Below are 15132 nucleotides of genomic sequence, written 5' to 3'. Positions count from 1 at the left end.
CTTTGTTCACCCTGTGATTGTGTAAAACCATCTGCCCTCGCTTCTCCCCCTATTGCTTACTAGTCCACTTTCCCCACATGACCTGCATACACACACACACACACAGACACAATCAGGCACACAAACAAGCACGCAATGACCTTTAGTGTTAAGTGATTCATTTGCATTGTTTTTCTTCTTCCTCGCAGCCCTTTCATGCTTTCTCTCTCTCTTCTTGCAGTGCCGTGGTGGAGAAATATCTCCTGGAGAAGTCTCGCCTGGTCTCCAGAGAGAAGAATGAAAGGTGAGGACACACAGGGTCTCAGCCCCCCCCCCCCCCCCCCCCCCCCCCCCCCCCCCCACTACCATCACTCCCTCCGTCTGGCCTGCGCCGCCTCTTTGTAAACATAGGAAGCTTCCCCGAGAATCCTCTGGGAGTTCCATAACATTGGACCTCAGCCATATAATTAAGGGAACAATATGTAAAATTGGTTGCCAAAAATGGTACTGGAACCATGATCAAAATAGACAAACTCCACATTGCCTCACCTTCAGTACATTCCAGTATTTTTCTCAACGAGATTAGCCTACTACTGGCAAATGACATTTCATTGGTAATACATTGACAGCATCCACAAATATGAATTTATTCCTCCATCTATTTGACGAGTCCACATCTGTACATGAGTAAATATAACTTAGTATCAGGCAAATAATGTATTTAATCAACTAATGATGGTGTCTTAGGAACTATCACGTGTTTTACTACCTGTTGCTGGGAGCTTCTGAGGAGGAAAGAAAAGAATTTAAGTTGTTGCCACCTGAAGACTATTTCTACCTAGAGCAGGTAAGAAGAAGCAAATTTGATCGCAACATTTCTATTGCATTATAACTTGGGGTCGAACTATTAACGTTTTTCAATTATCCAGCAAAACTTTAAGATAGAAGATGAGGAGGACCTGCATCATGACTTTGAAAGACTACAGCAGGCTATGGAGATGGTTGGCTTCCTTCCCGCGACCAAGAAGCAGTAAGTGAATTTGTAATCAACGCTGATTTAATCTTGAAAGACCTGTTATTCAAGAATAAAGTTAATTCCTCCTGACATTCTACACAAATAGTAGGAATCAAGTTTCCTTTCTACTTGATTGTATTTTGTCAAACAAAGAATCTCAACACCTTTTCAAAACAAAACAAAAAAACTACCAGCAACTCACTAAAAGATTATAATTGTGTGGAGCCATTGTGTATTTTTTATAACAATATTTTCACTTCCATTAAAAGTTGAAGCACAAAGTTTTTTTTTTTTTCCCCCCTAGAATTTTTTCTGTACTTTCGGCCATTTTGTACCTCGGCAACGTCACCTACCAAAAGAAGTCGAATGGCCGAGATGAGGGCTTGGAGGTGGGGCCACCAGAAGTCTTGGCCACTCTGTCTGACCTGTTGAAGGTAGGAGTAACCTTATGTATATTTTACTTAGCTGGACCATGTTTAGTCAGCTGTGGGCATTGCCTTAAGCACGGTGGTCTCTCTCAGGTGAAAGAGGAGCTGCTGGTGGAGGCACTGACCAAGAGGAAAACGGTGACAGTCAATGACAAGTTGATTCTGCCCTATAGCCACTCTGAGGTATTTGGTCCAATCACCATCCCAATGCGCTCATCCTTGTGTTTGGGATTTAGAGCTCAAGCCACAACAAACCACTTGTCTGATTTGTCCTTAGGCAATCACAGCCAGAGACTCCATGGCAAAATCTTTATACAGCGCCTTATTTGACTGGATTGTCCTTCGCATTAATCACGCACTTCTTAACAAGAGAGACATGGAAGAATCCGTTCCAGTAAGAAATAAAACATGCTCCTATTTATTCCCCAAAAATAGGGGGTTTACACTTTTTCGACCATGTATGCTATCTGTCCTGTAGCGCTTGTCAATCGGTGTTCTGGATATATTTGGCTTTGAGGATTTCGAGACCAACAGCTTTGAACAATTTTGCATCAACTATGCAAATGAGCAGCTGCAGTATTATTTCAATAATCATATATTCAATCTGGAGCAGGTGAGGGACCTGTTTTCTCCATGTTTACACTTTTTTTAATATATGTAGTTGTCTAAATGTGAACGGTTATACGGGGTTGTTGTGACTTGCAGGAGGAGTACCAAGCAGAGGGAATCACGTGGCACAACATTGACTACATTGACAATGTGGGCTGCATTCATCTCATCAGCAAGAAGCCCACCGGCTTGCTTTACCTGCTGGATGAGGAGAGCAAGTAAGAGACCATACATAGTATTTGTTCTGTTCGTTAGAGTTAAACACGAGAGATACAACTTCCTCTTACTCATTTTACTTGTCCCTCATCACCTCATTATTTTTCCCTGCCTACTATCTAGCTTCCCTCATGCCACAGATGAGACGCTATTAGCCAAATTCAAACAGCAGCACCAGGGGAATAATTATTTTATGTCCACACCAGTCATGGAGCCGGCTTTTGTCATTCAACATTTTGCTGGCAAAGTTAAATATCAAATTAAGGTAAGAGGGATGAAGCACATAGTCATTCGGCGGCGATATTTAATGGCAAACATTTGACCTCTGCAGGATTTCCGGGAAAAAAACACTGATCATATGCGTCCGGACATTGTGGCGTTATTGCGGAGCAGTGACCGAGCGTACGTGCGTCAGCTCATCGGCATGGATCCAGTGGCCATGTTTCGATGGGGAATCTTACGCGCCACCATCAGAGGCATGGCTGCCTTCAACGAGGCCGGGCGTTCATGGGCGGCCAAGACTGCAGGTACATAAGCAGCAGTGGTGCTATCAAGCAGCTTTTGTAGTGGTAGCATTTTTCAACTTTGGGTGAATTGATTTCATTTTTTTATTGTTGTGGGACAAATTTCTTCTTTTTTTTTTTTTTTTTTTTTTTTTACATTTGAGCAGCTTAAACCCAAAGCTTTAGAGTTCTGCAGTTTCTTTGCTCTGAAATAAGCTTTTCAGGCCAGCACATGAAGAGAATATTAAGGCCAGAAACGTGAGGCTTTAGCTCATTGCTGACATTTTTCTCGACCTGTGCAATCCTTTGCACTATTCTGGTGCTTGCAAATGTAGCGCCTGACGTAGGAGCTTTTTAAAGTGGCTTAACAAGATTAAATTAAGTTTAAAAAAAAATGGTACAATCACGTGGCTGACATACAACCCTGCTTTTCTCCAAAATATATGTTGATATTGTTTTTTCTTTTTGTACCCCCCAGGTGTTGTACGTCCAATCTCCAGAACTCCTTTGGGGGAGATTCAACGGGCCAATGCTCCCATAGAGCGAATGTACAAGTAAGGGCAGATGTTCAGATGAATTTCAAACTGAATAGGATCATATCAGGTTTTTTTGTTAGGGTCGAACTGGTTTTTCTAACCAGCCAAGTGACTGGCAGTGTGTGCATCTTGCTCTTTTTTTTTCTTTTTTTTTACCTTTTCAAGTTAAACTTACCCCTGTAAAAATCAAATAGTTTTGGCCGTCCAATGCTGTGCGTTGAATAGCAATTTGCTGTCTGGTACTGGATGGGCTGAAGAGAGACAATTCTCACAAATCCGCACTTTTCCTTTTCCTCTTGACACTTTTGGTGACCACAGTGTGTGTGGCTCTCTCCTCTCCCCTCCGCAGAAGAGCGTCTATGCTCGATTTCTACTTTGATCACTCAGAGGAGCGCCCTCTTGAGGCCTTTGAAGACATCTTTGCTAGCTATGAGAGTAAAAAGTAAGTGAAGAGCAGGAGAATTGGCTCAACTCATTACACCAGGCAGGCAGACAGGCAGGCAAACAGGAAGGTAGGAAAACATGTTTGTTTTTTAGCAACAGGTAGGCTTATTTGCTTCCCTCTCTGAATTTGAAAACTTGAACATTCAAATGCATTTCAGGCATAAAAATCTGTAAAGCTTCTCCACAATATCATTTTGGTTCCTTTACTTAAACTCCAACAAAACAAGTGCATCAGTTTAAATGTCAAATATTTTATATATATCGATTAATCACTTATAAATATATATTGTTTTTAATAAGTTCATTAGAATTGGAAATTGAACAAATTCCTTGTTTAAATAGAACAGAACGTGAAGGGATGTCAAAAAAAACATAGCTTTTAGGTTTATAAATGCCTTTCAGATTTTTTACAGCACTTTGTTACCCTGATTAAATCCATCCAGCCTATTCAGATGCAGAAGCAATTAGAGTTCACTATTCAACAAAATGATTTTACATTGGCCATTCCTTTCCTGCCTGTCTCCTGCTTTCGTAGTCACGCATGGTAAGTATGGAAAATGATTGCATGAATCCAGTGTGAGGGTAAGCCTTATTATTAATTAACCTTCACCAACTTGGCACTTGGCCCAGTAATTTGGATCCAATCAACACAAATAACGTACAGTCCCCTCCAGCATGGAAACGGATAGGCAGCCACATACATGCATGTTGACTAGCACATTTCCAGCAAAATGGGTATGAATCATGGCCCCTCCTCCCACACCCTCACCACAACCTCTTAATTATTCAACTGATCTTTTATGTGTGAGTCTTCCTTTTTAAGGAATATGGTAGCATGGTTGGGGCGGTTTAGTATGCTCTGTGCTCTCATTTTTTTAAATAAACATACAGAGCAGGAGTTGGCCTTCTGTGAATTGTTTGTCACAGATGAGCAGAGTTTGTTTGTTTCTCAGTCTCAGACCCCCAACTATCCTTCCGTGTGTTCCTGGCTTGGTTAAGTGTCGGTGTGTTTCCACTGTGATGTCCAAAACAGTTTGCGTTTTTTCCATCTTACCCTTTATTTATTTGTATTTTTTTACTTGCTTTTCCCATTCTATCCGTCCACACTTTTTATCTTTGTGTGTGTGTGTGTCGTGTGATCAGAGACATGCATGCGCAGATCATCAGCTCCATTAAGAACTTGCAGTTGGATGGTGAGGACCCTCGCAAGCTGCTGCAGTCCTGGGGTCGTCTACGCTTCCCTCGACATGTCCTCCAGTGAGTCTGCAGACAAACTGGGTGGTGTCGGAGCTTTAAAAAGAAAAAAATCAGTGCAGTCAGCTCAAATGACATGCAAATGAATCTAATGGAAATACTAAAAACAGCAATCTTGCGTTTTTTATTGGAGTATGTTTGTAGAGCTCCAAATGCCTTCAAGACTGTCATGATAAACAGCATGAATAATAAATTAGAAGGCATGTGAGGAGCAATGGTCCCTCAGCTGGTCATCGTAACGTGATCGTAATATGAATGTGTGGCGCATCCTGTACGTAGTAGTGCGGATAGCAAACGTCAGCATGTCAGTCTGTGTATGGTCCCTGGGGTAAACATTCCATCCCATAATCTTGCTGTTAACTAACTTCTTCCAAGCTATCATTCTTACACACTCGTCCATTTCAGATGAGCTGTCATTAATCCTGCCTTTCAGGTGCAACCCCGCATTTCATCACTGACTCGACAGCGCATGAAGACGTCTGTACTAACCCTGGCTAACCTCACTCGAACTCTACACATTGATGTCGTTCTCAAACTCAACCTTGCTCTTCTCTCATTTCCTACAGGAAAAACAAGGGAACTAAACAGAAGCAGATTATCCCCAAGGTATACAATAGTGGCCCTAAAGAGTCGTAGCTTTAAAACTTTTCCTTTTGCGCGTCATTTAATTCCCTTTTCAACATTCAGAACCTGCTGGATTCTCTCTCCCTGAAATTCATTGTAAGCCTGACACTGCATGACCGGACCACAAAGTCGCTTCTCCATCTGCACAAAAAGAAGAAGCCCCCAAGCATCAGTGCCCAGTTCCAAGTAACTTTTGCCCTCTATTGTGTGCACATGATATCCACTAACACAACTCAATCTAAGGACGATCCTAACCTTTTTAATTGACCTCCTTAGACATCGTTGACCAAACTCCTGGTAACTCTGAATAGAGCCGAGCCTTTCTTCATTCGCTGCATCCGATCCAATGCAGAAAAGGTAAAATCAATACCATGTGGTTTATTTTGAAGTGTCTATTTCTGTTATGCCCGAGTTTAAAAAAATATATAATACAGTTCACGCTAAAGCAGGGGTAGGGGACCTATGGCTCGCTCGGGAGCCACATGTGGCTCTTTTGATGAATGCATCTGGCTCTTTGCTAACCTGTGAGCTAAAATATGGAAACCGCTGATGACAGAACTGAGAGATTACATCTAGAACTGCTTTAATCTTCATTTTTATGAGCAGAAGGAGATGTATCTCGATGAGGCCTTGGTTCTCCAGCAGCTCCGTTATACTGGAATGCTCGAAACTGTTCGAATCAAGAGATCTGGCTATGGAGCCAAATACACATTCCAGGTAATGTTATGCCGACTTTTGTCAGGACTACATTCATTAAAACAATGGCTGTGGGAAAAAAGTTACAATGTAACAATTCTTTTTTTGTAGGAATTCCTAGAACAGTTCAGGGTTTTGCTACCAAAGGACTCCATTGCTTCGAAGGAAGACGTTTCTGCTTTACTAACTAAGATGGGCTTGGATCCCACCACATACCAGATAGGCAAAACTAAGGTCTGAGGTTCATCTTTGAAGAATTATACTAAGTTTGCATGTCTGTTTAAAAAAAATACTATACTATACATGCCAAATATATATTTTTTAATTCTATTCAGGTGTTTTTAAAAGAACTGGAGCGACAACAGCTGCAGGACACACTGCACAAGGATGTGATGCAAAAAATCATCTTTCTGCAGCGCTGGTTCAGAGCTTGCTTACAGAGGAAGGAGTTTCTGGACATGAGACAATCAACTGTTGTGATTCAAGTAAACTCATGATTCATTTACTCAAGGTGCACCGGTCGACTGGCAAATTTGGGGAGGATTGCAAAAAATATAGCCCATCACGTCATGTCATTGGAACTTGGTCGAGACACTCGTGGTCCTAATATGACCATATAAGTCCACTTGTTGTGTATTTTCATTCTTTCATGACCCCAACATAATGTTTACGATTTTGTAACATCTGCCTCATCTTTGCTGCGTCAATGCGGGAAAGAGTGGAATTTTTACTGGCATTCCATGTCGTCACTGGCCTTGGAATTCTCTTTTTTTTAAAAAGCAAAATCCTGCTGTATTTCATACTTAAGTAAAAGATCAAGTTTTGGTGTTTTCAACTTTTCAACTATTTTTGGAGAAAACTGCTGCATCTGTAGTTTGACAACAGTCTTGTCTCACTGGTATCGTTTATCTTTTTCCTATAAAACCATAACTGCTAATTGATTGGAATATTAAAGATTGGGCTGTTTATAAAAAAAATATTTGGATTGGTAAAAATCAACATTGGCAGGTCTGGCTTTTAAAAAATTGGTGATCGGACAGAAAACAGATCAGTGCACCTTCTACTATTAAATGTGTCGTCTTGAATTTTCTACTCCTGTTTAAAAAAAAAAACGACTTAATCCTTTATGTTTCTTCCCACTACTAGCGTTCATGGCGCAGGTACTGCAAAGAAGAAGAAAGGCGACGAGCTGCCATTCTAATCCAGGCTGCCTGGAGAGGGCACGCACAAAGATCATCATATTATCGCCAAAGACAAGGTGCCACAAAGATACAAGCTCTGGTCCGAGGGCACTCTGCTCGAAGGAGGTAACACAATCATAAACCCTAAAGTTGGATTTCCAATCTCATCTTTTTTTGCGGTTACATAAAATGCGCCAAATGAATAAAGACGGGGTTAAAAAAAATGAAATCTTTTTTTTTTTTTGTATCAATGCAATCATTCCAGATGCCACTCCCTGCGCGAGGATCGGCGCAGAAAGGAGGAAGAAAGGAAGAAAGCAGAAGAGGAAAGGAGGCGCCGGGAGGAAGAAGAGGAAAGGAGGCGACAGGAAGAGAAGGAAATGAGGCTCAGAATGGAGGTGGAGGAAAGGAGAAAAAATGAAGAGGAGGAGAAAAGGAGGAGAGAAGAGGAAGAGGCAATCATCAAAGCTAAAATGGCATTGGAAGCTGCTGAGCTGAAACAAAGGGAGCAGGCAGAGAAGAAGCCACCTAAGGAGCCCCAAACTAGAGAAGATCCTGAAATAGAACTGGTCACAGAGGAGATGCTGTATGACAGCCTATCACACCAGGACCAAGGAGAGGACTATGGGGAGGTGAAATCAAGCTCCAACAAAGAGGAGGAACAGGGTAAAGATGAAGACAAGGATGAAGTCGCACTGCTAAGAGAAGATATACAGCTAGATCTCAGGTCTAGTCTAGAGATCAATGGTCAATCTCTGGCTGAGGCTGGTCCTCCGCAAGATGTAAAGAAGACCGATTCCAAACATAGTTTGTTGTGCATCGGCGACTCCTCCGATATTCTCCTTCCTCCCTCTCCCGGTTTGGAGAAGGCTTCCAGCGCCACCTCGGCTTCTTCCTATTCCGAACATAAACTCATCCGTCCCTCTGCCAAGGCTCAGGGATCGAAAAGTCAGGAGAAGAGAGAACAGAGGAGGCGACGGGGCTTGGAGCACAATCAGAGGGAGACGCTAAGAGCTGCCTCCAGCTCGGGCCCGGCGACCAGCACGGAGCAAGCGTCTCCTCCAAAGAGTAAAACGCCCGAGGCGTCAAAACAAAGAGAGCGCTCCGACAGCAAGGAGCTGGATCAGTACACCTTTGTCGCCTGGAAGGAGAAGGGGGCGAAGAAGGAGGCCAAATATTCTTTGCAATCCGGTGTTGTTCGTCCAACCACCTTGTCGTTGCAGCTTGCCGACTCGATTCACCAAAAGACTCTGACGGACGGTGGAGCTCTGAGCCAGCAGCGCCAACATGGAGAACTCGGAGATGATGTGGAAAAGTGGGAGGGGAAGAAAACTGGTGGAGACCAAGGTCCTTTACTTCTCAATAGGGAGGAGAAAAGGTCAAAGTATGCTCTGTATGTGTCTTGTTCTTTTTTTTTACCAAATGATCATTGTTACACCCCAGCACTACAATAAATATCTCCATTTTCTTTTCTTATTACCCCCTAGGAGTCAAACGGCTTCGTCGTCAATTGACAGTTTGTCTCCAAGTTCTGAAGGTGCTGGTGCGCTCTTAACTAGAGAGGTGAAAATATTTTTTGACATTTTTTTCAGAAGAATCACCAACTCCTCCTTATTTCTTAATGCATTTTCAATTTAAAAAAAATGTCATTCATTCTTTTCAACAGATGATTTTGTCCCCGGAGAGCTCCATCAGGAGGAGAAACCAGGATGACTTCACCATTTCCACACCATCCACGCCGGACAGGTCAATTACCATTGACAATATAGTTCAATTTTATTTGAATTATTTTTATTAATTTATTCCTGATTAGCGAAATGCTAGGGCAAATTGTTTTATATATATGTGATAGAATAACTTCATGAAATGACAATTAACTGACAAATACAAAGGGCTAACAGTTCTATCCTTATGATTGGGTAGAATTAGTTTTTGTGTGTAGTACAGCTGTAGTTGACTTGGTTTCATATGACACTTACTGTTATTACTGATTAAAAAAAAATAATAATAATAAATTAACTGCTCCTTAGTGACTCATTGAAAAAAAAAATGAAAAAAATAACATTTCTAAAAAATTTTTTAAAAAAAAACCTGGTATAATACAGCTAATTAATTGACTATGCTATAAAAGAGGGAAAAAATGTATATCTTTGTGTCAATTCTGTAGGTCAGGGGGTTTCTTCAGCAAGATTTTGAAAAAGCGACCGCACAAGGAGCCACACACTCCGGACAATGGAGAGTTGACATTTGCTCAGCTTCTCAACGAAAAGCCAACAGGGGAAGGTAAATGATGTACTATATACACAAGTCCAGCACTCCCGTGACACTTGTGAGGATACGCGGATCGGGAAATGGATGAAAAAGACTTCCAAATGTCAATGTTTTGTGTCAAAATCAGTTTAATTTGTGATTTTGTAATTGTCCTCATACAGGTTTCACAAAAAGAAATATTCAGCTCAGAACACTCAATATTTGAGCTTTTTTAAGGGCTTTTGACTATAATGTTTCTCCTCTGTGGGAACACTGCCTTTCAAATCCATCACACTAGATAAAGTGAGAAAGAAAACACATGAGTATTATTATTATTATTATTCATGGGCTCTAAGCTAATCTTCCTTCTTGCTTGCTAAGAAAACAGTGGGCCAATTTAGCAGCAGGCCCAGTGAAAACAGATTAGCTTTCCAAATCCAGTTGGAGCCTAAGAAAGAATCTTTTTTTTTAAATTTTTTTATCACACACAGGTTTGCTTTTGTAATGACAAATATCATTGTATATTTAGCCCCAGCATCTGGACACTCAATGAGACATTCATCACAGTCCCAAGGAGTGAAAAGTTTGGGACGCAATCCAACCATAAAGATTAGCCGCGCCACACGCGTCTCGGATCAGTGGAACACGTCCTTGGATCGCGAGATCACCAACGCCAATGAGTTGCGGCACCTCGACGAGTTTTTGGGGAACCAGGTACATAAAAAATGCAATATTATAGTATTCCCTAAATTTCCCAATTGAAAAATATTTTCATTCAATGAATATTTTTTTTTGTGTCCCTTTTTTTTAGGTCAATGATTTCCGCTCCAGGGGAAAGTCACTGTCGGAAACAGAGGCCATCTTTGTAACCGCCACCATGCAGTTCCGAGAGACAATAAAAGCCATGTATTCTCTCCCTGTAAGTGTTTTTATCCCACGTGACGTGTTTGTTTTCCTCCATGCCATTCTTCACCTTCTCTCTCATTGATTCAAATTTTCCTAGAAGCCAACGATCGGCTACAAAGGCCTGATGACAGGCTACAAGAACAAAGTGATCCACCTGGCAGGTGACAAGCAAAAAGGAGAAGTCCAACTTGTGGTCAACTTATTCCAGTCAGTGCTAGATGGCTTCATTAGAGGAGAGATGAAGAAAGAGGAAGCCGAACCCGCCAAGGTGATAACGCAAAGCCGCTCTCGCTCGCATTGCGTCATTCACATTTGTTTTATAGCCGAGGAATAACTAAGACCTTTTATTCCAGCCCGCTAAGGCCAGGAAGAAGCGACGGAAAAAAGATAAAAGTGTAAGTGTTCAGTAATTAATAGTAATCAGTTGATGAGGCATGATTTATTCGTTTTCTTCTGCCGTGATAGATGGAAAGCCACTTGGATCACATGTTCATCAACTATCAGGTCAACATCATGCAGTCGTGTGATCAGTGTAGTTCTTACATTTGGGGAATGGAGAAGGCCTACATGTGTAGCTGTGAGTTTGGAATAAGCATTTATTGCAGTCTATTTTGTTGTTGCAATAAAAAAAAAATGAATCCAATCAAATCTCTTTAAATAGATTGCAAGATGGTGTGCCACAAAAAGTGCCTGAGCAAAATAACCACAGATTGTGCCACTTATTGTGCCAAAAAGGTACTTTGGAAAGCTTTTGATTTATGATGATGAGTGTTGTTGTTGTTAGTCTGTGCCTGAAAGTCTTGTCTAAATCCAACAGAGTGACGAGGAGTGTGGCGACCAACATTTTGGTGTTCGTGTGGGCCACCTAGTGAGTGAAAAGAACCCTGTGCCAGTGGTCCTGGAAATGATGCTGGAGCATGTGGAGATGCACGGCCTCTACACCGAGGGCATCTACCGGAAGTCTGGCTCAGCCAACCGCATGAAAGAACTGCATCAGCGACTGGAGAATGGTAATGTGTACAGGCCAACCCTCAGAGTGTGAATATGTGGCTACTTAAAAAAAACACACACACACACAATCACTATATATTGACATGCTTCCCTTGTTTTAAAAAAAATATTTTGTTTGTTTAGACCCTCACCTTGTGTGCCTTGAAGACTACCCCATCCACACAGTTACAGGATTGGTTAAACAATGGCTGAGAGAGCTGCCAGATCCTCTCATGACCTTCTCACATTATAATGAGTTCCTGCATGCAGTAGGTGAGGAGTACCAGAGCATTTCATAACCATGGTTGTGTTGACCTACCGTTTGCATGATGGATGCATGTACATCAATTTCAAATTTCATTTAAATGCCTGTGTAAATTAAGTTTTTTTTTTTCCATAATGTTTTATTCAGAGCTTCCAGATAAGCAGGAGCAACTTTATGCCATTTACAAAGTGCTGGAGGAGCTTCCACCAGCTAACTTCAACACACTGGAGAGGCTTGTCTTTCACCTCGTCAGGTCTGACCGACTTTTCCCTCACTCCACATTCCTTAACCCCTTTTTAACAGTGATGTGTTCTACAGAATTTCCATGCTTATGTGTGTTTTTTTTCTATATTTCCTTACAGAGTTTGTAAAGAAGAGGCTCATAACCGCATGTCTCCTAACTCCTTGGCTATTGTTTTTGCTCCATGCATACTGCGATGCCCAGATGGTGCAGACCCACTTCTTAGCATGAAGGATGTTGCCAAGACCACTACGTAAGACCACAATTTAACCAACACCAAATGCATATTCTGCCAAGACAAGTGAAGATCCACAAATAGAGAGACAATATAAAACTTTTTATTTCTGCTATCATCACATGATCATTTTTCTCCATACATATAACATGTTTAATAATGCACACCATGGCACATGACCGGGTTATCCCTTTTTAGAATGCAAGATACAAGTAGCACACGTACATTTTTTTTCATCTCATTAAAGCTTTTGTCATTACCACAACTTTTCAACTATAAAACACTACTTTTTTTCACTCTGAAACACGCCAGAATTGTTTCTTTTTAGATTTTCAGGCTAAAGAGCTGCATGATTGGGTTTAAATATCCCTCACATATGAATTTATGTCTTGTATCATTTTTTGGTGTTGGTCATATCGTTAGAAAATGGCATCAACGCATTAAATTGGAGTTAAAACCCCTGAAAAAATAGATTACTAATGATGATCTTCACACTGTCCTCTCAAAGATGTGTGGAGATGCTAATCAGTGAGCAGATTAGACGCTACAATGAAAAAATGGAAGAGATTGAGCAGCTGGAGTTCCAAGAGGCTCTGGCTGTCAACCAACTCAAACTCAAGAGACAGCACACGGTAAGGGCTTTAACTCTTTTCCAATCCAATAATTCCACTTGGTTTTCTTTCATTCACCGTGTCGGATAAAATGAGAGTTTAACATCTTCCATAGAAATTTGTCAGCCTCTCCTGCGATATTGACTCTCAAAGAACATCAGATGATGCTTTTTCCGAGGGTGTGTGCTTAATACGGTCCATGTTCCCTGTCTTTCTTTAGCACTACTGGCATTTACCTCTCAGGTTCTCACCTCCTTACAAAGGAGTGGTGGTATGTATCATCCGGTTCTTCAGGTCAAGTAGATCTAGCGGACGTAGCCTCGTAGTATCCTACTTTGGGTGCCATGCAAAACTGTGCACGGCGTGGTAGATGTGGGTGATGGATGCTTCTACCCCCTTTTCATCAGACATTTTCGGTTTCACCTCCACAACACTCGATAATCTTCTCTTCCATACTAACTGGTTTTTAGTTTGCATGTTTTTGGTAGTTTGCTTGTGATATGGGGCCATTGCTTATTCTCTCCATAGGATGGGGGGTTTCTTCATTAGAAAGGACAAGAATGTGACTTGTAGAAATGGTTAGCCATCATGCATGTTATCATAAGACTCAAAGCTATTAGGATGTGTTATGGAGTTGGGACATCTTGTCTTTGTGGAACGCTCACCAAGTCCTTTTTCTTCAAGGTGATCGATCGTGTGTGTGTGTGTATAGGCTATTTTGTTTGGTCGGAAGTTATTTTTTTCACAGGCTGGTGAGGAGATGCATGAATCTCTCAAGCAACCTGCTTATTTCTTTACTAACGCCATCTCTGTGTGTTTCCATTTGGTTGAGGTCATGCATTATTGATGCATATTTAAACACAGTGGAACCTCTATTTTTGAATAAGCCCACCACCTTCAATGTTTTTTTTCTTTTTTTAAATTGTAAGCATGACAAATTATACTTTTTAGTTCCAAAATTATACCACCTCTTCTTCGGCTGCCTATTGAGCTAGAGTTTGAATATAGAGGTTGCACTGGAGTTAATAAACACGTAGCTGTTGATAGAAAGATCGGTTAAAACTGCAGTGTTGCTTTGACAGGTCCATGAGAAGGTCAGTTCAGACCTCAAAGCTGTTCCTGAGAACGAGCCGCTGGATTCTGACTCGGAGGCTGAGAAGAACTTGGTGGAACGGATCAAGTCCATCAAACAGGAGAAGTAAGGATGCATGCTTGCTTGCTATTATTAGTGCTACAGAAAAGTTGGAATTTGCCAATTGAACTTTACGCTGAAATTTCTATGCAAATTAGTCAATTATATTTTGCTCAGCTGTTGTTATTCTTTTGGTTCTCCCAACTTGAACTTTTTGTCCAGAGAGGATCTGGCTTGCCGATTACCAGAGATGGAGCAGGCTGGTTCAGACCTGGAGAACCTGGACTCTGAAGCTTCACTGAGCTCTGAAAGCCTGTTGGACGAGCAGCAGCGTTCTACCGCTCATAACTCGGAGCATGACGGTCAGTTTTCTGTCAACTTTTTTTTTTATTATGTTGTCTGTCCTGTCGTTTCTCTTTCTCTCTCTCTCTGTCGCCCTCTCGTTTGTGGGTGTCTGACCAGACCTTGGGGCCGCCGGGATTGGGCCCTTTCCTGTCTTTTGTGGTGCAGGTCTGGACCAGTGATGGTGAAGGGAGCGGTGCAGTCTGCTCAAATAGCAAAGCAGGTTGGACCACAACCACGCCTGTTTGTGTCTATGCATGTGCAAAACTTTCCCCTAAGAAAATGATAGGATCCCGTTTAGAAAGTTCAAATGTTTGTTTTGAATAATAAGCCCAGACAAAGGCAAAGTCATGCAGTTATAACCAATGTTCCTTGCGTAAATGGCATCATCATGGGGAAAGGGGTAAAAAAAAAAAAAAGTGGATTTTATTTACTGCGCGCCATATCATTGCTGCTGCGCAGAGAAGACGAGACTAGTGTGCAGTTTAGAGGGAGGGTACATTGGTTATAACAGTTGTGTAATGTTGAATTACTGTATGGAGCCTTTTCGGAGCAAACCTTTTTTTGTAGACAATCACTGCTATGGTGGTAGAGTTACAATCAATCACATTCTTGTTTCACCAAAACAACATGGTAATTGGTGGCTTTTTACATTTTCTAAGCCTACTAAAGGTG

The 15132-nt window shown here is 41.5% G+C and overlaps 1 protein-coding gene across 8 annotated transcripts in view; it reads left to right on the top strand.

Annotated features, from left to right (window-relative positions):
* Positions 1–15132, top strand: part of LOC144196404 (myosin IXB) — a 36626-nt gene that overhangs the window by 19660 nt on the left and 1834 nt on the right. For 2 of the 8 annotated variants that reach the window (XM_077716549.1, XM_077716548.1), the window contains 38 exons: positions 221–283; positions 727–826; positions 909–1009; positions 1299–1428; positions 1516–1605; positions 1700–1816; positions 1901–2035; positions 2128–2249; positions 2371–2512; positions 2579–2774; positions 3229–3304; positions 3636–3728; positions 4874–4987; positions 5551–5590; positions 5672–5794; positions 5885–5965; positions 6215–6325; positions 6416–6538; positions 6640–6789; positions 7451–7611; positions 7751–8878; positions 8973–9048; positions 9152–9231; positions 9653–9768; positions 10265–10449; positions 10547–10654; positions 10739–10909; positions 10995–11036; positions 11107–11218; positions 11303–11376; positions 11459–11651; positions 11776–11904; positions 12044–12149; positions 12259–12390; positions 12881–13004; positions 13204–13254; positions 14066–14181; positions 14338–14477. In XM_077716549.1, coding sequence (XP_077572675.1) covers positions 221–283; positions 727–826; positions 909–1009; positions 1299–1428; positions 1516–1605; positions 1700–1816; positions 1901–2035; positions 2128–2249; positions 2371–2512; positions 2579–2774; positions 3229–3304; positions 3636–3728; positions 4874–4987; positions 5551–5590; positions 5672–5794; positions 5885–5965; positions 6215–6325; positions 6416–6538; positions 6640–6789; positions 7451–7611; positions 7751–8878; positions 8973–9048; positions 9152–9231; positions 9653–9768; positions 10265–10449; positions 10547–10654; positions 10739–10909; positions 10995–11036; positions 11107–11218; positions 11303–11376; positions 11459–11651; positions 11776–11904; positions 12044–12149; positions 12259–12390; positions 12881–13004; positions 13204–13254; positions 14066–14181; positions 14338–14477 — 5351 coding nt within the window. Of the gene's footprint in view, positions 1–220; positions 284–726; positions 827–908; positions 1010–1298; positions 1429–1515; positions 1606–1699; positions 1817–1900; positions 2036–2127; positions 2250–2370; positions 2513–2578; positions 2775–3228; positions 3305–3635; positions 3729–4873; positions 4988–5550; positions 5591–5671; positions 5795–5884; positions 5966–6214; positions 6326–6415; positions 6539–6639; positions 6790–7450; positions 7612–7750; positions 8879–8972; positions 9049–9151; positions 9232–9652; positions 9769–10264; positions 10450–10546; positions 10655–10738; positions 10910–10994; positions 11037–11106; positions 11219–11302; positions 11377–11458; positions 11652–11775; positions 11905–12043; positions 12150–12258; positions 12391–12880; positions 13005–13203; positions 13255–14065; positions 14182–14337; positions 14478–14625; positions 14681–15132 lie in introns of all 8 variants that reach the window. The other 6 variants (XM_077716555.1, XM_077716550.1, XM_077716551.1 and 3 more) reach the window with 6 other exon arrangements.

This window comes from Stigmatopora nigra, chromosome 5, assembly GCF_051989575.1.
Source record: "Stigmatopora nigra isolate UIUO_SnigA chromosome 5, RoL_Snig_1.1, whole genome shotgun sequence".
NCBI classification, from domain to species: Eukaryota; Metazoa; Chordata; class Actinopteri; order Syngnathiformes; family Syngnathidae; genus Stigmatopora; species Stigmatopora nigra.
Note: the sequence above shows the minus strand (reverse complement) of the source record. Positions and strands in the feature narration are given on the sequence as shown.